Genomic DNA, 24,043 nt, shown 5'->3' with positions numbered 1-24,043 from the left:
CTAAAATACACAAATCTTTGAATAGAGATGTTAAACACTTTTAAATTCATTTATAACCAAATCAGTTTGAAAATGTTTATTCACTGAAAACAAAATATAAAAGCTGAAAGAAGACAACAACATTACTATTAGAAGCTTTTACAGCAAAACCAGAGTGCATTAACTACATTTTTGGGGTCAAAGGTCAAATAAATCATCATGATTTTTTAGCATAAAAATTACATCATCAATACATGTAGAAATAAGTGTCATACTTTGTGTAGTTTCTGCAGTTAGACTTTGTAGGGCAGTATGTATAAGCACAATCTACACTTAAACAACACTGCAGATGTAAAACAAAAAAAAGAAACAAAGAAAGACAGAAATAATGGAAGGAAGGCAGGAAGAAATAAAATGCTTATTCTTATTCCTATTTATAATAATAATTACAATTATTTATTAGGGCTGCAACTCAAACCTCTTGTTTTGTCCACAAACCAAAGAGATATTAAGTTTATTGTCATAAAGGAACAAAGAAACCAGAAATATTCACATTGAAGAAGCTGAAATCAGAGAATTTGGACTTATTGTCTTTAAAAAACTGCTCAAACCAATTATATGATTATTAAAATAGTCTATGATTAATTTAATAATCGATTATTGTTCGATTAATCGAATAATTGTTGCAGCTCTATTATTATTATTATTGTAAATGTTTTTATTATTATTATTATTATTAATAATAATAATAATAATAAAAATAAATAATATAATAATAATAATAATAATAATAATAATAGTAACAATTATAATAATATAGGTGGAGACTATTTCTTTTCCCAAACATAACAAATAATAGCCAATTATGAGTGGGAAAAGCAATATTTCTGCATTTCTAAGATGATGCACAGTAGGCTAAATGATTAATTTTTCACATTTGTTTTGGTCCTTTTGCTCCTCTTTTGTCACAATTACACAACACTTTAGTAGACATACATATGGTGAAACATTACGCAGTGAGTAAAATCAAGAGTTTCAATTTGATAAAACTTCCATACTTATGGCACATATTCCAATTGGAAATAATATGGGTTGGAATGGTTATCTACAACTATATAAAAGAGGTTTATGGTTTGAACTAGAGCTGCAACAATTATTAGATTAATCGAACAATTATCGATTATTAAATTAATCAATTAGTCAACTATTTCGATAATCAAATAATTGGTTTGAGCAGTTTTTTTTGAGGAGGTCATCTTGTGGTTTGGGAAACACTGATTGATATTTTTCAACATTTTATTGACCAAACAACTAATCAATTAATCGTTTAAATAATCGACAAATTAATCAATAATGAAAATAATCGTTAGTTGCAGCCCTAGTTTGAACCATTAATTAAAATAAGCAATGTAGAGAATAAATGGAGGGATGCCAAAATTGATATTTGCCCAGTTTCTCTGTTCTCAGATTAATAATTGGAGTACTTGATGTATTACATTGCCAAAGACAAAACAAAACAGACAAGATAATTAATGTCCACTCAGTAATCAGTAGATGCGAAGAGCTCTCACATTATATAACATCTTTGTTGAAAACCCGGTACATTTACGTCACTTCCTGTATTTATTTCCCCTTAAAAAGAAAACTGACGCTGTAGTCTCATATAGACACGTTAAGTCCCTCAACACATATAACAAACACACCGTGTTACAATTACTATAAAAAAAAAATAAAACTAGAAAATACTCTTAATATTATTGAATTTATGACAATATCGTGTGTCTGGCCCTTTAAGAATCCAATAACCGGTTCGTAAATCTCGTTGCAGTCTGTTCTGTTTTTATGTTCTCGCGATAGCTTCACCTCAGTGGCGGCTGTGTGGCCCCCTGTCTTAGTCCCGGACGGAGTTGTTTCTGACGTTTGAATGAAAAACAGTGCAAATTACCTCCACTTTGGACCCAGGAAATAATGGCTTCAGCCTTGGAGCAGTTTGTGAACAATGTGCGGCAGCTCTCCGCTCAAGGTAAGGTTGCTAAACTAATTCGAGGGGGGGAGTATTAGCTAGTTAGCTAGCTATGCTACCCAGTGCCTTGCCGATAGCTAGGCAGCCAAACTGGTCAGAGCCTCTTTTTGCTTTATCATGTAAACACACCGCAAAAATGACTTTCTTTGGCCGCGAGAGTTCTCTAAAGTACCACCAGAAGATGCGTTAGTGCACGGGGACACCGAAGATAACGGCAAACCGGGTAGTTCATCAAACAAATTGTCAAAATCATACTTTTTGTTTTTGATCTAGAAAATAATTTCTGAGGACTGCCTACCGGTAGTCCCGCCCCCGGCCTCACCTGATTGGCTGGCGAACGGAATTAGCCAATATGATTGGTTTAGAGTCATCTGTCAATCCCACTTGCATTACCTCTGTTGCAAGGCCTTGACAGGACACTTGACCGGGCGATTTATATTGAAATACTGAGCCAAAGCGCAATGATTGAAAATAATGTTGTAACTCTGTTTTATTTCTGCATTTGGTAAGAATAGTCTCTCGGTACCCGTAGACACGAAAATTACGATTTTTATCATTTATTCAGCCACTAAAACAACGAAGAAAATACCTCAGTGGACTTGCGGAGAAAGTATTAACCACTTCTTCTTTGTGGATTGTGATACAGTGTAGCCTTGTATTTCTCCATTGTGTTGAATAGTGAAGACAAGAATAGTAGAAATTATAAGTTTATTTGATAGGGAAATTATTATCTAGATAGTGATTAAGTAAAAAAGTTAAGATTAAAGTTAAGATTCAAAAAGATCAAATTAGATTAAGACTAAAATATAACATTTCTTTATAATATTAAGTCTAAAATACACAAATAGAGAAATAATTATGTAAAAATTGCAGTAGCTACAAAATCCAACTCATAACCAAGCAGTAATTGCATTGATTTGGATATATATACTTATTTAAACATAAATATAATAGACATTATACGTTTATTTAAAGACAAAATTATTATCTTGATAGTGATTGAGTAAAAAAGTGAGATACAATGATATTAACACTAAAATATAACATTTCTTTATAATATTAAGTCTAAAATACACAAATCTTTGAATAGAGTTGTTAAACACTTTTAAATTCATTTATAACAAAATCAATTTGAAAATGTTTATTCACTGAAAACAAAGTCAGTGGACTTGCGGAGAAAGTATTAACCACTTCTTCTTTGTGGATTTGATCAATTTAACCTCATCTTTTACAATGAGTGCGATCTTGGAAATATTATAATACCATTTCAAGTTTTCAGTGCGGTTAAATCCGTGTGCATTGTGTCACAGCATGCAATTAGACCTTTTATAAGTTTACATTTAATAACATTAAATTGTAGTTAGGGCTGGGCGATATGGACCAAAAGTCATATCCCGATATATTTAGGCTGAATATTTACGCTTTCTTCAAAACAAAGCAGCCAATGTTTCTCACTATAGTTGTGGATGAAGTAACAACACAACAGGAAACTAAACTTCTCAATCAAAGTCGTGTTTCCATTCAAGTTTTATTGATTTTTTTCATGAGAAATTTTGAATTAAGGTCGTTTCCATCACCTGGTTTAGAGTAGGGCTGGGCGATATGGACCAAAAGTCATATCCCGATAAATTTAGGCTGAATATGGATATATGATATATATCCTGATATTTTTATTGCAAAATGAGAGCAAATGTTCAGTCAAAGTCAAATATGACATGTCACAAGTAGTTTTATTGGAACCGTTTATTTAAGTCAACATAAATAATGTATAAAAACAGGAGAACCTTTTTTAAATCAAAGCTCCATAAAGTGCACATTTAAATGAAAAAAATCTTTTTAAAAAACCCCAATGAAATAAAATAGGCCAATCTTTTCTGAAATAAATATATTTATATGTCAAAATAATAATGAACATTACAAAGTAACTAAATATGACAAACCGTAGTAAGGGCAGCATATATATATATATATATATATATATATATATATATAACTATATCGATATATGCGATATGGTATAATTCCATATCACATGTAAAAATATATCATTTATATCGTTATATATTTCCCAGCCCTATTCTAGTATAACAAACAGTGGGGCTGGCCAAAAAGGCAATTCTAAAATACGATCTGCATCTAGCATTGCATGTTAATTTGCATGTTAATTTTGTATGTTATATTTGTGTCTTTCCAGAGATAACAATTGCATGCAAGAAAGTCCATAGTTGTTAAATGTAATTTTTTCTTCTTGCCCTTTCACCCCTCAGGCCAGATGACTCAGCTATGTGAGTTGATCAACAAAAGTGGGGAGCTGCTGGCCAAAAATCTGTCCCACCTGGACACGGTGCTGGGGGCCCTGGACATCCAGGAGCACTCCCTAGGCGTGCTGGCTGTGCTGTAAGTAGCTTCCTCCATCCTGATTCTTCCCACACCGTCAGTGTAGTGAGGACCAGTCAAGAAGTGAAGTCTGCTGCTGTTTGTGTTTTGTTTTGTTTGTCAGTGACTTCAGTCTTTTTCCTTTACACTCCAGTCTTTATGATGTTCTTAAAGGAACACTCCACCGTTTTTTCATATTAAAACATGTTATTCGGTCAAGTAAGACGAGTTGATACAGACCTCTTGCGTCTCAATGCGTGCACTCAATCGCCCTGGCGCGCGGCGCCACTTGGCTAGCACTTAGCTTAGCCCAGTTCATTCATTAGGATCCAAACAGATGGACAGTTAGAAGCGACCAAACTCCTCCACGTTTTCCCTATTTAAATACAGCTACACGAGTAGTTAAACGACCAAGTATGGCGACACAAAATAAAACGTGGCGCTTTTCTAAGCGGATAAAAAGGAGAACTATAATGTATGGCGGAATAGCACTTGGGAGCACTTCGACTCGGCGCAGTAATATCATCACTTCCGCTCCCTCTCACTTCCGTCAGGAGTGATGATATTATTTTGTGTCGTCATACTTGGTCGTTTAACTACTCGTGTAGCTGTATTTAAATAGGGAAAACGTGGAGGAGTTTGGTCGCTTCTAACTGTCCATCTGTTTGGATCCTAATGAATGAACTGGGCTAAGCTAAGTGCTAGCCAAGTGGCGCCGCGCGCCAGGGCGATTGAGTGCACGCATTGAGACGCAAGAGGTCTGTATCAACTCGTCTTACTTGACCGAATAACATGTTTTAATATGAAAAAACGGTGGAGTGTTCCTTTAATTCCTGTTAATTCTTTTGTTAAGATATTCTGTCATTTTTGTGTCAGTTGAAGGTCATATCGTACCTTTTTCTTTACGAATAGGGTAGAGGTGGTGGAGCCTTGGAGTAAGATAGTTAACAAGGAGAGAATGTTGAACACAACTTTGCTGCCAGGTGTCAGATTAGAAATGGGAGGCAACAGGGTTCATACAAAGGTCTTAAAAGTTCCGAAAGTGCTTATTTTTAGCCAATTTCAAGAATGGAAATATTGGATTGGAATACAATCCTTGAAAATGCTGGATTTTCAACACAATCCTGTGTTTCATTAACACAATCAATCATGTAAACCAAAAATATTTAATTTAATTTAATTATAATTTTTTTTACAAATCATTTTAAAATCCAAATTAAAATTTAAAATCCTAATAAAAAGGGTAACCCCAAAAGATATCAGTAGCTTATAAACGGGGGATCAGAACATCAAAATAACAATACAATATATTATGGAGAAAAAAATGAAAATAATAATTCCTATTTCTACCTGATTCCTATACCTAACCCCAATCAATTTCAATATTTGAAATGGAACAATACAGTCTTGGATAAATCCTCTGTTAGCCCTACTCTGCAAATTTTAAGCATTAAAAATCACAAAACATATAATCAAAGTTAATATTACCAGCTGGTAAAATAGACAAAGTGGCAATAAATTAATTATGTAAACTATTTTTTACAATTGTTTTATATTTATAATAACATTTTAGATGTGATTATAATTATAGAGGCTTTGAAAGTCTGGAGATTGTTGGTCTAGGTACATTGAAAGTGCTTGAATTTTAAAAACCCTGAGAATAGTGAACACGACTATGTTGCTTGTTTTTAGGTTAAAAATGTGAGTTTCCAAGTTCAAAACCACAGAAATCTTCCAGTATTTCAGTCTTGAATAAAGGGTGCCATTTCGTTGTTCTCAGTATGATTACGTTGTTTATTATTTCAGGGTAATTGTTGCATATAGCATAGCAAATCTATTGTAAAAATGAAGCAGCAAAAATCTACCTGTTGCATATTCAGCCTATTGTGTAAGCCTGAAATGAAGAAAGTCTGAGCAATATAGGATTTTTAAGGCAGATAATAAATTAAAAGGTAAAATATTCACAGATTACTGATATTGCAGCCTATATAATGACCATTTAGATACAGTTAGAATAAAATAAATAGGGATAACAAAATTTAAGCATCATTTTCTGCACTATATGGTCTGTAAAAAATGCTAATAAGTGCCAATACATATTAATATGTCTGTTTAATCAGTTGGACTCTAAAAGAAAAGGATTATTACTCATCATTAAGTGAATCGTGCCAATTAAAGCCAGTGCTGCATTAAATAAAGAGTTAAGGAAATGCGTGTGTGTGATTACACATTATATAAACCCTACAAGTGGGAAAAACACAGATAAAGTAGTTTTATGTTGTTATGAAACTCTGAATTTTTTGAGTTCACTTCTGTATGACGGACCTAAAAAGCCCAAGTTAAACACATTCTATAGATCAGGGGTGTCAAACTCAAATACACAATGGGCCAAAATTTAAAACTTGAATAAAATCGCGGGCCAACATTGAACAAATAAACCTTTTAATATATACCAAACATGTTTTGCTTTAACATTAAATATGGAACCAGCAACGTTTATAAACATACAATATATAACTAAATAGTGCAGACATGCAAAATCAAATTTCAAATAAAACTCATCAATGTCATTAATTTATTAAATAAAAATTAAATAAAAATCGTATGCCCCTTTTCTATTTGCATCCTTCTGATTTAAATATCAAAATAAACTTTTTCAACAGGTTAATAAATTCTGCCTTTCTTTTCGCCATTTTTGGGAAGGGGTAGCTGGGAGACAGCTCTAGCTTGAGGTTGCTATGACGACTGTCACAGAGGAGCGTTTCTGGGTCCTGTCCTGATTGACGCGCCAAAACAACAGCAGGGCATTGTGGGATTTGTAGTATTAGCGGTAAATGCGCCGTATAATACCGGCGGGTCAGCTTTTATAGTACAATAATAAGATAATAATTTGGTATTGCCTCGTGGGCCAAATAAAATTACACTGTGGGCCAAATTTGGCCCGCGGGCCAGAGTTTGACACCCCTGCTATAGATCATTTGTCTCACTCACACTGTGTTAACAGTTGGGCTGTAATGCCATTGTTTTGTCTTTGGTTCCAGATTTGTGAAGTTCTCCATGCCAAACATCCCTGACTTTGAGACGCTCTTCTCCCAAGTTCAGCTCTTCATCAGTACCTGCAATGGAGAGCACATTAGATATGCAACAGACACTTGTAAGTCCACACTAACCAAACCTCTCACTCCTCCATGTTTAGGGAGTCTGTTTGCTGTTGGTTTTATGTTGTAGTTTTTAGTCTTTTAGTCAATTATGCCCTCTCTTTCTCATACAAGTACTTTTCTGAGTTGTATATTGAATCCTGGCTGCTGACAGGCTCAAAAAGTTCATTTTTAGCATCAATGAAAAGTAAGAACATGCAACTGTGTTATGATGGTGTGCCATCTGTAGTGTCGATTGCAATAGAGAGCAAACAAAATGACATATTTTTGTAGGCCAACCCAGAAGTTAGCATCACCATGGGGTCTATTGAGATTTTGCCTATGGGATTTTGGATCATTGCAGAAAATAAGCTCTGTGGCAAACACACGTTTCTGATGCTTACGCAATTTTTTCAGCAGTATAATCTTCACAAATTAACTTTTTTATAAAACAAAATTAATTATGTTTGAAGTGTTAATGCAGCCGACGAAGCTAACGTTATGCTATAGGGAATTACAACACAGTTGCGTGACTTTAACATCACTACCGTTCTGCTTCAGACTAGGGCTGGGCGATATATGGATATAAAAGATATATTGATATATTTTTTAATGTGATATGGAATTAGACCATATCGCATATATCGATATAGTTCAAATTTACACAGTGATCCTTGCTCCAGGAAAGCTGCTGACTTTATTTAAGATATTTTATTATTTAAATGTGCACCTTATGGAGCTTTGGTTAAAAAAAAAAAGGTACTCCTGTTGTTATACAATATTTATGTTCACTTAAATAACTCAATAAAACTACTTGTGACATGTCATCTTTGACTTTGAACATTTGCTCACTCTGCTAAAAAAAAATATATAACATATATATATCGGGATATGACTTTTGGTCCATATCGCCCAGCCCTACTTCAGACACCCTTCGACAAGCTAACCAGCGGTTTTGACAAGCTAGCGAAACCGTAGCCTAATAAATTGTTTGTTAACATAATTAACAACAACAAAACGTGAACATTTCAGGCATCTAACCACAAACCCATTCAAAGTCTTTATTGAGTTTGAGAGGTTAGACCCCATGGTGCTAAAATGCTAACTTACTTCTAGGTTTAAGGACTCATTTCTGTGGCGCTCTATACAGTGTAGTATAGTGGTGGTCAGCAGTGTCTTCTACAAATGAATCACCTTCAATGTCTTAAGGTTTTGATGATATATGATTATACATGTATTTGTAGTTATTTGGCAGGCTTGAACCTTTGAATTTAAGAAGAAGTGGCGACATTATATGAATACATGTGTGTTATATGTCATACAGGCCTGTACAGAATGAATAAATTAATTTCTATTGAGGTTTTAGCACCCACAAACCGTCACAAAAGGAACTTTTCACAGTTTTTACTTATTAAACATAAAAATACAACTCCATACCTTCTGAATTCAAGTTTAGCAGGACTAACAATAGCTAAATTTCCTTGTTAATTCATCACAAAAAAACCCACCCCTGCTGACCGATAGATAACGCCCTGGTCCGTCACTGACAGCTGGCAGTCGGCCGCCGTCCAACATCATGATTTAAAAGCCACCTGTCTCAGTCAATGCTTCTATAATGCATAAAGCTGGCAGTTATCTTTTCAGGTGGACTATTTTTGCCGTTTCGCTCTCATAACGGGTCGTTGGTGCAAATTAAAAAACCCTGACCCACGCATCTTTAATGGGGAGTAAACGTAGCCTCAGGAAAGGCCGGCTGAGTAGCCGAGGATTGGAAAAATGTATCCAGACTCTCGCACGGCATTCAAATGCTGATGTAGTCAACATTAGGATTGAAGCTATACAGTGATGCACTATACAGTTTGTGATGCATAAACTTCATTGAAGTGTAGCTGTATCTTGTACATGCAGTGCTTCTTTACACTTAACTGACCATAAAAGATCAAATCAATAATTAAACACCTTCCTTTTCTTCTGTTTCCTCTCACAGTTGCTGGTCTCTGCCACCAGTTGACAAACGCCCTTGTAGAGCGGAAACAGGTAAGACTGATGATGAATAAACCATTTACCATCACAGATCTTTAATTCAGAATTTAATGTTTTTTATGCTCCAAATGAACCAGCAGTCATCGTTGATGTTTGATGTCGGGTGGAATCTTGTTTTGTTCTTTTTTTTTATCTCCTTCCAATTACTAATCTAGAGTATAAAATGAAAAAACAAATGCTGACTCAAATATGACATTTAGAGAGAATCTTTGCATAAGTCTCCACTTCATAACAAGAATGCAATAGCAATAATGGTTTTATTGTTGCACAAAACAGTTTTTCATTCATGACTCAGACTCGCAGCAGTCTGCAGTGATGTGGCTGCTGATGAAGACTGAATAGTTTAAATATCGTTTGAAATACAGAATACAAATGCGGTTTATTTGTTTTAGAGTGAAGTCAATTTTCTTAAGTTTATTTAGTCTTCTGTGAGTCTGAACCTGTAGCTTCTATCAAAAACAACCTGCACAGCTCAACAGAGTTGGTTTTCACTGATAAGAGTGCTGTTTTAGTAATGTAGACAGGCGAACCAAAAGCATCATGTACTGCTCATGGATATTTTTCAACTCCTCACTTTAGCAGTGGAATAATATAACTATTGTCTATGTTGTCTCATAGAGAAAAGAAAAGCATCAGTTATGGTTCAGTCATTGTTCGCAAATCGTCTCTTAAATTCACTTTCCCAGAAGTGCTCGTGCCCCTTCAAGCATAATTAAAACGATGGCGGACTACATCGTCTCTACAAATGTTGCTCCTGGCTTTGGGAGCCTATATTGGCATCCAACTGATACAACACAATTATGCTGCTTGAGTACTTTCTGAGTACTTTTTGGAAAGTGGCTGAATTTTTTGGCTTTTTTCGCTAGTTAGTTCCCCTCGGCCTCTGTTCCCATACAGGTGCTTTTGTAACGGCTAACCAACAGAGTTCTAATGTGACAACAGACTGACGCGGCAACCAGTGTTGCCAACTTATCGACTATTCAGACCCCTCCAGCAACTCTTTTTCAACAACAAGCGATAAATATAGCAACTTTTTCTAGTGTTATTGGAGACTTTGGGAGACTCGTTCCTACTCTTCTTAATGAGTAGCGCCGTCCCAAAGCACTCACAAGCGGCCCAGTCCTCCCATAGGCTCTCCCATTAGAGATGTTAACCCCTCAGCATCCAGTTTGCACAAGTCTGCAAATGAATCACGCATGCGCAAAATCGCCACTCAGTAGCGGCTCAGAAATGTACCTACTCGAGGCGGGTACTTCCTGAGCCGCTAGCTGAGCCGCTAACTGGTGAAGTTGGGCAGGTGTTGGGCGGATCCTCTCTCCCAAGCCACACCCATAGCGGCTCACTAGAGGGAAAAGTACCTCATGGAAACACGCCTTTTGTTGTAAGCCAATGCTAACCCGCTAGCTCTGACTAGCTACCTAGCACAGACTGCCTGGTATTGATCACATTGCAGTTAAACAAATAAAATAAAATGAATGATGCACGTTTTAGTTGGTCTTGTTAGTCATGATAACCTCGCTCCCAGCCCCTGACATAAGTGGTACGTGGTTGGAGACCAGCAATTTCCCATTTCCTGCCCGAGAGCTGGTTCTTTGTGAAAAACTGGTTTGACATTAGGCACCAGCCCTTCAACTGCTTTGATCTAAAAGGGGTATATATGTACACCTTAAAGTTCAACATGGCAGTGTTTTTCTGGAGAAACAAAATCGTCAGAAACAGCAGCTCGATAAGGATGGCCAATTGATTCAAACCATTATCAATTGAACGTGTCGAGCAGGGCTCTTCTTCCAGAAGAGGTAAAATATCTTCCTCTTTCTTAGAACAGGAAGCGTGGTCACAAACACAACCCCTATTTTCAGCCATGGTACAAAATGACCTATACAAAACATACAGTACATAAACATGACAACTACTGTGAATTTAAACCGGCACAACCACATTATAACATGAAACGAGCAGAAACATAACAAAGAATGGACAAACGCAAAGCATCTTGGGACCCAAGCAGTTACAGCTGTGTGAGCTGGATAGCATGGAGTCAGACAAAAATAAACTGTGATGTCATATATAAGTGCATTACATCATCTGGCGACTTTTATCTCCTTTTGGAGCTAGTGTCAGCTACTTTCATTGTAAAAGAGTTGGCAACACTGGTGTCTAGACAGTATAGTGTGAGTGGGTGAAACTATTTTTAATTTTGTGCACCTCGCTGAGAAAGCAATTTCCCCTGGGCAATGGTGAAATGAGTACATCTTTTTTCACTACTGTCCGACAAAACACAAGTGACTCATCCCATTGCTTGTACACCACGAGTCTCTGCATCCAGGAGTAGCATGTTTTCCTTTTCTGTCCCCATTTTAAATATTTTAATGCATTTTAGAGTGTGGCCCGGCTGTTTTCAGCGTGTTTGGATGTCTCAGGGAAGCAGCTGAATCACTAACGGGATGTGTTTTTGTCTCTCACACAGCCATTGAGGGGTGTTGTCGTCCTAAAACAGGCAATAGACAAAATGCAGATGAACACAAACCAACTTACCTCAGTTCATGCAGACCTGTGTCAGGTGAGTCCCCAGGTTGCTGCAGCAGCATTACAAACGGCTTCATGATTTAACTAGCACATTTAATTTAGCTGCTAAATGTGATGTATTTAGCTGGCCTAACAACATCTGAGCTATCCCAGCTAGCTTAACCCTTTGATGCACAACATGGGTCTAAAGTGACCCGACATGTATGAGTTTTTATGTTCTACATCTTGATCGTCATACATCCTAATTTTATGTTTTGCTTTATTAATTTTTAATTAGATCCCTTTTTGTATCACCACTCTTCTAATGCACAACATTGCTTACTTAGCTAACTTCTTGGCTAAGTATTTAGCTAAGTAGCTTGCTAAGCTAACTACTTGCTAACTTCTTGGCTAAGTAGCTTGCTAAGCTAACTACTTGCTAACTTCTTGGCTAAGTAGCTTGCTAAGCTAACTACTTAGCTAACTTCTTGGCTAAGTATTCAACTAAGTAGCTTCCTAAGCTAACTACTTGCTAACTTCTTGGCTAAGTAGCTTGCTAAGCTAACTACGTAGCTAACTTCTTGGCTAAGTATTCAGCTAAGTAGCTTCCTAAGCTAACTACTTGCTAACTTCTTGGCTAAGTAGCTTGCTAAGCTAACTACTTAGCTAACTTCTTGGCTAAGTAGGTAGCTTAGCAAGCTGCTTAGCTAAATACTTAGCCAAGTAGTTAGCTATGTAATAATACAAAACCTTCTTCATAAAGTATGAGGAAAAATGGACATAATGATCTGTTGTTATCAAAAACAATATATTTAAAGAATTCTTGGAATACTCAATCATAGAATAAGTTGATACGAAAAGATAGAGCACAGAAACACACAGCAGCATTAAATAACATGGGGAATGAATGCGGGTCATTTGAGACCCATGTTGTGCATCAAAGGGTTAATTGTCTTCGATCTCTTCCTAAATGCATACTTGATGAATATGCCATTTAAAGCCTTGTGTTAAATAATTCAAACCCAGTCCAGTGTTGTGCTCACAACATACCTGTCTCCTTCCAGCTGTGCTTGTTAGCAAAGTGCTTCAAGCCCGCCCTGCCCTTCTTGGAATTGGACATGATGGACATCTGTAAGGAGAACGGCGCCTACGACGCAAAGCACTTTTTATGTTACTACTACTATGGTGGCATGATCTACACGGGCCTCAAAAACTTCGAAAGAGCACTGTATTTTTATGAACAGGTACTCACACTCATGAAATATGGACATAAAACAAAATATTCAATTTCCTTTGAAGATTTACCCTTTGCTAAGTCTGACCCACAAACGCTACATAACTCTAATGCAATAGTGTTTGATTTCCTTCATTTTCAAGCTAGTCATGGTTAAAATGTTCATTAGGGCCGGGCGACGTGGACCAAAAGTCATAACCTGTTATATTTAGGCTGAATATCGATATACGATATATATCCTGATATTTTTATCGCAAAGTGAGAGCAAATGTTCAGTCAAAGCCAAATATGACATGTCACAAGTAGTAGTAGTTTATTGAACATAAATACTGTAGAACAACAGGAGTACCTTTTTTAAAATCAAAGCTCCATAAAGTGCACATTTAAATAAAATAAAAATATCTTAAATAAAAATAGCCTATGAAATGAAATAGACCAACCTTTTTTGGAAAATAAATATATTTATATGAAAAAAGAATAACAAACATTACAAAATAACAAAATCTGACAAACCCTAGTAAGAGCATCATTTATGTATAAAAGAAAAAAAAATTATTTTGATATATTGCCCAGCCCTAGTACTGTGGAGCTAGCATTAGCACATCATTAACTAGCATGCTACACTAGCAAGTGAAGGTATACTAAATGTATACACTTACTTCTTCTTTTTAATGATTGTAAACATGAAAGAAATAAAGGATCCAGACAGAGATAGAGGTTGTTTTTAAAGAGTAAAATCCTTTTTGTTTTACTAGAAACGGCAGCCACATCAGGCTCGACTTCATTGACAGAAACAGTGATTTTAACTTAACAAAACTCACAAGAAGGTGAATTCGGGGTTTATTTTGACCAAACAAGAGTTGGTGATTGTTTAGAGTAGTTTAGAGTCTAGTCTAGAGTTTTGTGAGTTTTATTTTGTTTCTGTCGTGTGTTTTATGATGCAGTAAAATTACTTATTTTGTCAATGGAGTCTGGTGTGTTTGGGGAAAGTGATATAACTGCCGTTTTTGGTCAAACAGAAAATTATTTAGACACTTATAATGACAATCTGATCTGATCTTATCAGTGGCAAAAACTCCCCTTTAGTAGATTTATTTTGACATTCAAAGACCCCCCAAACATTAGCTCTGCAGTTTGTGTTGCAGCTTCCACCTGCAGCAACCTACTGGACCAATTCCAAAACATTTAGTACCTATTAAGTAAGTTACTTACACACCAGTAAATGTAAATATAGGACCAAGGTTTGACATCCTGTATATATCCCTAAAAGTGACGGTGGAAGAAGTATTCAGGTCTCTTACACCACTATTAATAAAAGTCCTGCATTCAGAACCATACGTTAGTAAAAGTACTAAAGTATCAGCATCAAAATGTACTTAAAGTATCAAAATTAAAAGTGCTCATTATGCACACTGGCCCCACTCCGATTATTTTATATATTCCGAATGTATTATTGTTTTATTATTATTTATTCATTATGTAAGCCGCGTTTTAATGTAGACAAAGTAAGTCTGGTTTTAACTACTGGTTATACTGTTATGTGGTTTAATTTATAAAAATGAGATTCACTTTAAATTGATCATATTTTTCATGTTAAATTTTGACCTAAAAGTAACTTAAGCTCTCAGCTAAATGTAGTGGAATAAAAAGGACGACATTTGCCTTAATATAAAGTCACATTAATGAAAATACCCAAAGTACAAGTACTTCAGAATTGTACTTAAGTACAGTACTTGAGTAAATCTGCTTCAAACACATAGACCCTTTTGTCTGATTCTAACTGAATCACTTCATGGTTTTAAACATTGTTTTTGGGATAATATTTCTTCCAGCTTCAACAGCTTGACGGACTATCAGTGCAGCTTAGCAAACGGTCGATCGGTTTCTACTGTGACTATTAATTCTTCCAAATTTCTCATATGTGCTAATAAGAAGTTTCTCTGTTATATATGTTGATGATCACGTGTGTTTTATCTTCCCCCGTCAGGCAATAACCACTCCAGCCATGGCAGTGAGCCACATCATGTTGGAAGCCTATAAGAAATACATCCTGGTGTCACTCATTCTCCACGGCAAAGTGCAGCCGCTGCCCAAATACACCTCACAAATAGTAGGGAGGTTCATCAAGGTAAGGGCTAATGGCATAAGGGAATGAGTGGTTACATTTACACATGGACACATTCACACCAAGGTTATTATAGTTAACGAAAACTAACGAAAACTAGAATTGAAAAAACATTTTAGATAACTAACATTCAGTTAGTTATCGTTTTTAAAAAAACGATAACTAAGTGAAACTGTATTTTGTGGTTACAAAACTAACTAAAATTATAGTGAAAATGTACTTAGTTTTAGTTTTTGTCAACTTTTTTCATTCATAATTCAGTGTATTTGAACATGCAATACATGGTAAATATGTTTACTGAGACTGGGATGTTTACACTAGAACCACAATTCAAAAACCCAGAACTGTAAGAGTTAATAACCTTATTGGGGCTGAGATGATAAACCAAAGGAAATAAAGGAAACATTTATTATGACCTCTTTGAATCTCGCACCCAACAAATACCCCATTACAAAAAAACTAAAACTAATAAAAACTAAACTAAAACTAGAAAACTCACTCTAAAAACTAACTAAAAGTAACTGAATTTGAAAACAAAAATTCACAACAAAATTAAAACTAAAACTAATGAAAAATCCAAAACTATTATAACCTTGATTCACACCCTTTTTAGAGGGGTAGACGTGGAGAACAGGGCGCCACAGGAATGAGTTCTTAAACCCAGAAGTACGTTAGCATTTTAGCTAACGTACGTCTCTCCTCTCAAACACAATGAGGATTTTGAATGGGTTTGTGGATAGATGCCTGAAATAAGGTCTGTGGTTAACACAAGCTCCAGAAATGTTCACGTTTTGTTGTGCGACATAAAATAAATTAGTAAATACTCCCACTTGTGATTTTTGGAGTTTTTACGTGGCCTTTAACCCATTTAAACAGGGAAAGCATTACCGCATTCCTACCATTAAAACCAGGAAAGCGGATACATCGTTTTGTATTATTTGTAGTTTTTTTCCACCTATTTTCGGTCTCTTGGCCAATAAAATGCATCAGAATACATGTGGGAGTGCATCATGGGACTTTTCCAGAACTTTTAAATCATGGCGAAGACGACTATAGCGGAGGGAGCTCAGATATAACAGCTATAAGCTCTCAAATACTTTTTTAATTTCATTTCTATCTGCTACAGAGGCTGAAAAATCTATTATTTAGTAGGAAGCGTTGACACTTCGGTTGAATTTACAGAAAAACTTCAGGTTTTAGGGGCTGATTTTAAAATCGGCCAGAGGTTTTACAGGCATTTTTTCCAGGCATTTTAAAGCCTAAATGGGTTAAGAGGTGGTTGCTAACAAGTAGCTAAATAAGACTACAGTGGTTGTCGGGGACATTAAACATCATCACGGCAACTCTCTCACTAGTCCACCTCACAGCCTCTAGTCATGAGTTTCAGCGCTCTTGCAAACTTTTGTAGATTGTAAATTATGTTAATAAACAATTTATCAGGCTACGGATTTGCTAGCTTGTCAAAACTGCTGGTTAGCTTGTCGGAGACCATCTGAAGCATAACGGTAGCGACGTTCAAGTCATGCCACCGTGGCGTAGTTCTCTATAGCATAACGTTAGCTTTTTACTTCTGCTGACTGCATTAACACTTCAAACATAATAAAAGTTTATTTGTGAAGATTATCCTGCTGAACAAAACTTGAAGGATCAGAAACGTGTGTTTGCCACAGAGCTTATTTTCTGCAATGATCCAAAATCCAATGCAAAAATCCCATAGGCTAATACTCAATGGACGCCATGGCGATGCCTACGGAAATATGTCATTTTGTTTGCTCTCTATTTAGGGAGAGATAGCAGGTCAAAACTAGACCTGCTGGAATGTAACCATAACCATAAAAAATGATAGACAACAAAGGGCTTTGCATAATGAAGGCACATTCTATCTGGGCTTCACCAACCAACTCTGTTTTCATTATGAATGATGCTGTTGATTATGTCATCAATCATTATTGTTGTACAGTCCAAAGTGCTGAGTTAACTAACCATAAACATTAACAACCAGACTTGAATGAGTGCCAGTTTCTATTAATCTCTGAAGGAAGAGGAGACTTCAGTATCCCGGTAAATACACTCATGCCATTAAATAACAGGTTTTGTCTCTTCTTGCTGCCCTTTAGCCCCTGAGCAACGCATACCACGAGCTAGCTCAGATTTACACCACCAACAACCCGGCCGAGTTGCGCGGCGTGGTCAACAAACACAGCGAGACGTTCACACGAGACAACAACACGGGCCTGGTCAAACAGTGTCTCTCCTCCCTCTACAAGAAGAACATCCAGAGGCTAACAAAGGTGGGTGTGTCCCTGTGTGTTTGTGTGTTCTTGTATCACTGTTTCAATGTGAGCCGGATGTTGAATTTGAAATACAAAGTTCAACCAACGCTCGTCTCTTGTGACGCGGTGAGACTTTTAATTGGGCTGTTAAACTGATGTTTTGTTTCGGGCTAAGGATTACATTTATATTCAGTTTAGTCTGAGGGTTATGGAATGCATAAGAGGCTCTCGGTGTATTTAAATCAAGAGTCCCTTTTCAATCCTGATTTGAGACATCCGGATATGTGTCTCAGTCCTCCACTTCAGTGCTACACCTCATTACAAGTGACAGCAATCCAAATGAGACGTCCCAAAAAACCGAGGGAGTGACGCCAGACGTGGACGTCTGATAAGCAGCTGTTTCTCACATTCAGAAAGCTGAAAAGGACAGATATGAAACAAGAGCTTTCTGTCGTCTGGTTGAGCTGAGTAACAAGGGCTGGAGCCATTCTCCAAATGCATGGTTCGGTTCAGACCTAGGTTTTCTTTTCCAACTAACACTTCACATAAATTAACTAAATAAAGAGGACCAGTGAACACACTGCTTACAATTGACTGCCTAAATTCACACAGCGGGTCTTAATTGCTTGGATCTGATTCTTTTGTTTGGCTGTTCTCTTTTTAAATGTGGCCTATATCAATTCAAAATGACTTTATTTATCCCTGAGGGTAAATTCAGCTAGTCTGGTAGAATCTCTGTTAGAATGAGACAGCCTGATGGCTGTAGGAGCTGCTGTTTTTTTGGTCCATAAAGGTTTTGTGTAGCAGATGATCTGGTATTTCACGATGTCCTCCAACATGTTGACAGGTCATCTCTCCACCACCTCCTCCAGTGTGTCCAACCTGGCTCCAACCACAGAACCAGCTCTGTAGACCAGAACCAGCTCTTTAGACCAGTCTGATCATCTCTGTGTGTGATGCTGCCTCCCCAGCAGACTGCAGCATAAAACAACACACTACCACCACAGACTGATAAAACATCTGCAGCATCGCACTACACATGTCCAGAGATCTGAGCTTCAAGAAGAAAAAGAGGCGGCTCTGCCCCTTTTTGTTTAGGGACCAGTCTAACTTATTATCCAGGTATACACCTAGATACTTATAACTTGGCACCACCTCCATGTCCACCCCACAGGTATTCACTGGCTGAAGGGGGGCTTGAACCTGCGGAAATCTCTGATCATTTCCTTAGTCTTTGAGGTGTTCAGTAGGAGATAGTTCTTGTGACTCCAGTCACTGAAGGCTTTTATCAGATCCCTATATTCAGATTCCTGTCCATTCCTGATACACGCCACAATAGCAGTGTTGTATTTGAAGTTCGCTGTGTACAGTGTGAACAGGAGTGGAGCCAGAACAGTGCCTTGTGGAGCCCCTGTGTACAGTGTGAACAGGAGTGGAGCCAGAACAGTGCCTTGTGGAGCCCCTGTGTACAGTGTGAACAGGAGTGGAGCCAGAACAGTGCCTTGTGGAGCCCCTGTGCTGCTCATTAATGTCCCAGAAACACAGTTCCCCATCCTGACATACTGTGGTCTTCCTGTCAGGTAATCTGTGATCCAGGAGATGAAGGAAAGATCCACTCCATCTCTGTCAGCTTGTTTTTGAGTATGTTGGGTTGGATGGTGTTGAATGCGCTTAAAAAATCAAAGAACATGATTCTCGCATGTAGAGGACACCATCATTCACTCCCATATGTTTGTATGCAAACTGCAGGGGTTCGAGTTTGTCTTTGACCTCAACACTCAGTAGGCGTAGAACCAACCACTCCAAGGTCTTCATATCAGACCCCAATGTGAACTTCTCACAGTCCTGAACTAACCCCCAGGCACACAAGTACAATAACAAAGACATATCTGAGCAGATGATAACAAGAAGGAGGAGGAGGGGAAAGAGCAACTTTTTTAACAATGGCTTTTTGTGGAGCAATGGCTGCTCGGAGCCAGGAGAGGTTGGACTGTAATAATCCATCGTGTAATCACCGAGTAACCTATCTCTTATCATATTACACAATGTCAATGACATCACATGAGAGAAAACATCATTTGGTGTTTTACTTGTGTTAATATCATGACTTTGTTTTGATTTGTTTGTTTTTCTCGACCTCCAGTGCTTTGCTGAAGTGGGCTTGTTTAATATTTTTAAGCACCAATCTCAAGAAAAGTAACATGTAACATGAAGTGCGTAATATATAATCATATAGTCAAATCTCTTTTCCTCTCATCCCTCCTGCAGACCTTTCTGACACTGTCCTTGCAAGACATGGCGAGTCGAGTGCAGCTGTCAGGCCCGCTGGAAGCAGAGAAATACGTCTTACACATGGTGAGTTGGTCCAGGGATTTTTTAACAGGAGTATTTGTGCAATTAAGACCTTTTAGAGCAGGGGTCTGAAAGTCAAATTACCTGGGGGCCGCTGGAGGCAGTATCAAAATTACCAAAAAAAAGACACAAAATTACTAAAAAAATTTTTTTTTTAAAAGACACAAAATTACCAAAAAAGCCCACAAAATGACAAAAAAGACACAAAATGACTGAAAAAGACACAAAATTACTTACAAAAGACACAAAATGACAAAAAATACACATAGTTAGCAAAAAAGACACACAATTATTTTTTTAAAAGACACAAAATGACCAAAAGAGACACAAAATAACAGAAAAATAATTAAATTACTTAAAAAAGAAACAAACTGACCAAAAAAGGACACAAAATTATTTTAAAATGACACAAAAGGAGACAAAAAAAAGACACAAAAGGACCAAAAGACACAAAATTACCCAAAAAAAGACACAATTATTAAAAAACGACACACAATAATTAAAGACACAAAATTACCTAAAAAAACGTAACCAAAGGGACCTTCCACACACAACACGGTAAAGGGCCATCCATTTAAAACTCACATTAAACTTTCATATCAAGGTGAGGGCCACAAAATATCGTCATGAGGGCCGCAATTGCCCCGCGGGCCGCGAGTTTGAGACCCCTGTTTTAGAGTGAGATCTTTGCCTCATTAAGCAGTTTCTCTTTTATTCATATATCTTTAATCCAGTTACAGAAGGGTGTACTAAAAGGCAAGTTCTATGGAGTCAGGCTTTCTCTGCTCAATAAAGCCTGAAGCTCCAGTCAGATAACGGGTAACACGACGGTGGTTATCAGCTGTCTTTGTTAACTCAGGCTGCCTTCCTCAGGCTCTGTGCTCAGTCCCATAAAAGGGGAGTGTTTGGTGCATCATTAGACTCCTTCACTGCACTAAATGAGCTGCTGCCTGTGGAGAAGCAAAAGCAACAGTTGCTGGCAAGACATAAAGACTAAACAGTCTGTGAAATACATAAATTGGATATCACTGGAAAGCTGAGACCTATTGTGGATTCAGTATTCATGTGTGATGATGTAAGTCTTCATAGAAGTCCATGAGAACATTTCTTGAATCTTGGCTGTATGAAATGAGCAGCTGTGAACTCTAGGATAATTACAGCCTCTATTTTTAAAATAAGAGTGTTTTTCAGCAGCTTAAAGAACAGAAGTGCTGAAAATACAAATCTCCAAAATGACAAAAGTTTTTGAAACCAAACACGGCATGGATTTTTCTGTGTTGTTCCAATGATCTTGCTGTAATGATGTAATATTCTGGAGGGGTTGTCTGATCAGTTTTATCCATTCAAATGTGTCTAATAAATGGTATCAACCCAAAAATTGCTGCAACAACTTATGCAACATAGTTGAGCATGGAAATGGACTTCTGAAAGCTATACACTAATGTTCTAATCCATTATACACCTTAATAGGTTTACTCAATCTAATCTACACAACCCCAGTTTATAGATGCTATATAATATATTATATGTAGCATTTATTGTGGGAGGACTGGGCCGCTTGTGAGTGCTTTGGGACGGCACCCACTGCTTGTTAAGAAGAGTAGGAACGAGTCTCTAATAACACCAGAAAAAGTCACTACGTTTGTCGCTAGTTTTTTTTTTGAAAAAGAGTCGCTAGAGGGGTCTGAATAGTTGCTAAATATAGCGACAGAGTTGCTAAGTTGGCAACACTGCTTGCAGCATCGGCCTGTTGTTACATTCGAACTCTGTCGGTTAGCTGCTACAAAAGTATCTGTATGGGAACTAACTAGTGGGCGGAGCCAAAACACTCAGCCGCTTTCCAAAAAGTACTCAGTGGAAACACACCTAATGACACATGGAAAACTTTTGGCCAAATCAAAGTGAAATGAGTTGCATTTAATATAGCTAAAGTTAGTTAAAGTTAACACCATACTGATCAAAAATACAGTGAACTATTTATTTATGCTACCTGCAGTTTTATAGAAGGCTTCTTTTTAAAGCCAGTGTGGGCAAGTGGCGAGAAATCACTCCAAACATACAGTACAGGCCAAAAGTTTGGACACACACCTTCTCATTCAATGCGTTTTCTTTATTTTCATGACTATTTACATTGTAGATTCTCACTGAAGGCATCAAAACTATGAATGAACACATGTGGAATTATGTACTTAACAAAAAAGTGTGAAATAACTGAAAACATGTCTTGTATTTTAGATTCCTCAAAGTAACCACCCTTTGCTTACTAGAATATAAGACATGTTTTCAGTTATTTCAGTACATAATTCCACATGTGTTCATTAATAGTTTTGATGAATCTACAATGTAAATAGTCATGAAAATAAAGGAAACGCATTGAATGAGAAGGTGTGTCCAAACTTTTGGCCTGTACTGTACTTAGTAGTTCAGTGGAATAAAACAAAACAGCCATCATCACAAAACAGACCTGATCTGGGCTTGGCCTGCCTCGCTAGTCTCTGATTTCACATCATAGAATTATAAAACAGATTTTCTACCAGCAGTTTACAACTGATCTATATCCTAAATGTTCAGTTTCCTTGTGCTTCTGTGCTTCAGATTGAAGATGGTGAGATCTATGCTAGCATTAACCAAAAGGATGGCATGGTCTGTTTCCACGACAACCCCGAAAAATACAACAACCCAGCAATGCTCCACAAAATTGACCAAGAGGTAAGCAATCCTGTTCCAGTGTTGTAATTGCTTTGAATGAAGTCTTATCATAATGTTACATATGAATTCTGACGGTATGTTTAATGCTAAATATTTACCCCTTCCAGATGTTGAAATGTATAGAGCTGGATGAGAAACTAAAGTCTATGGATCAAGAAATCACAGTAAACCCACAATTTGTGCAGAAGGTGAGGCAATCAGATACAAATTCTTAGTCTTTTTATTTTATTTTTTTATACATAAGCATGGCTGTATTTTGCTCGATGGAATCTTTCTTTCTGCATGTTGTGGTTATGTGCCTTGTGGTGGATTTACATAATATTCATGCTACAGAGATGCTTTGTCTGTGGTAGACTTAAATGAACATGTGACACTTTATTTTTTACAGAGTATGGGATCGCAGGAGGACGATGTTGGTAGCAAAACGTCAAGTTATTCCTGAGGGGCCTTGGACGGGGGGAGAGAACGCTGCAGCCACCCAACACGTTCTTCCCAGGATGAGTTGGATTTTTTTAAAAGAGGAAAAAACAAACAAACATTCTATTGCATAAGGACATTGGTCAAGGAAAATCTAATTGTGTGGAATGATGAATTTGGTTATTCTTTCTTCACAGTGTCTTAAGGATAACAAATGATCCTTACAGAAAAGGAAAAAAAAAGATTACAATTTTGTCAGTGTTTTATTTATCAATGTTCAGGTTGGAGCGCCACTGCTACATTAACAGAAACCACAATAATAAAAACTGGACTTATTTGTTCCAAACATATGTGTGAATAATCTCACTGTTTGTATTGGTTCTGCTGCATGATGGCCGTAACAAGAGGGCATTACATGAAGTTAAACAGCTATGACTGACGAGGAATAAATCTGATATATTCTACATTTGTAAAGACTGCAACGATCGTTTCCCTCTCACTCCTTTTTGGTTAGAATGTAGATATCAATCGCAAAATCTGTTCACATGGACATGCCCTTGACCAAACTCGGCACAATGGAGGAGTCGTTCACAATCTGGTGCACTGTTTTGTTTTTTTGTTGTTTTTTTCCTTTCCTTTTTTGTTTTTTAGGTCGGATCCACTAGAGGTCGCTAGAGCACTGTATAGAAAACCGTTTTGACAGCTTGTTATTACAAGAGGTGAAGTCAACAGATGAAACCAAACTGTCATGTCATTTTGGGAGCTTGAGCTTTTGCGATTGTGGATCTGTTAATAATAAATTGTTTAAGAATATAGTTCTGGGTTTCATGGCTTTGTGAAAAGATTCTCATCCCTTCAGGCTCGACATGT

General features: G+C 37.0%; 1 protein-coding gene across 1 annotated transcript; it reads left to right on the top strand.

The window, feature by feature from the left end:
* The first annotated feature begins 1,811 nt into the window (after window positions 1-1,811).
* On the top strand, window positions 1,812-23,988 carry cops3 (COP9 signalosome subunit 3). The gene is made up of 12 exons (XM_059324631.1): window positions 1,812-2,002; window positions 4,270-4,399; window positions 7,420-7,532; window positions 9,503-9,552; window positions 12,026-12,118; window positions 13,128-13,307; window positions 15,285-15,425; window positions 17,540-17,713; window positions 19,964-20,050; window positions 22,643-22,756; window positions 22,864-22,944; window positions 23,145-23,988. Exons 1-12 carry the CDS (start codon window positions 1,948-1,950, stop codon window positions 23,196-23,198), a joined length of 1,272 nt encoding a protein of 423 aa, XP_059180614.1. The 5' UTR covers window positions 1,812-1,947; the 3' UTR covers window positions 23,199-23,988.
* Window positions 23,989-24,043: the final 55 nt, after the last annotated feature.

This window comes from Centropristis striata, chromosome 21 (assembly GCF_030273125.1).
Source record: "Centropristis striata isolate RG_2023a ecotype Rhode Island chromosome 21, C.striata_1.0, whole genome shotgun sequence".
Lineage (NCBI taxonomy): Eukaryota > Metazoa > Chordata > Actinopteri > Perciformes > Serranidae > Centropristis > Centropristis striata.
The sequence above is the reverse complement of the archived record's forward strand: the minus strand, read 5'-3'. Positions and strand labels throughout refer to the sequence as shown.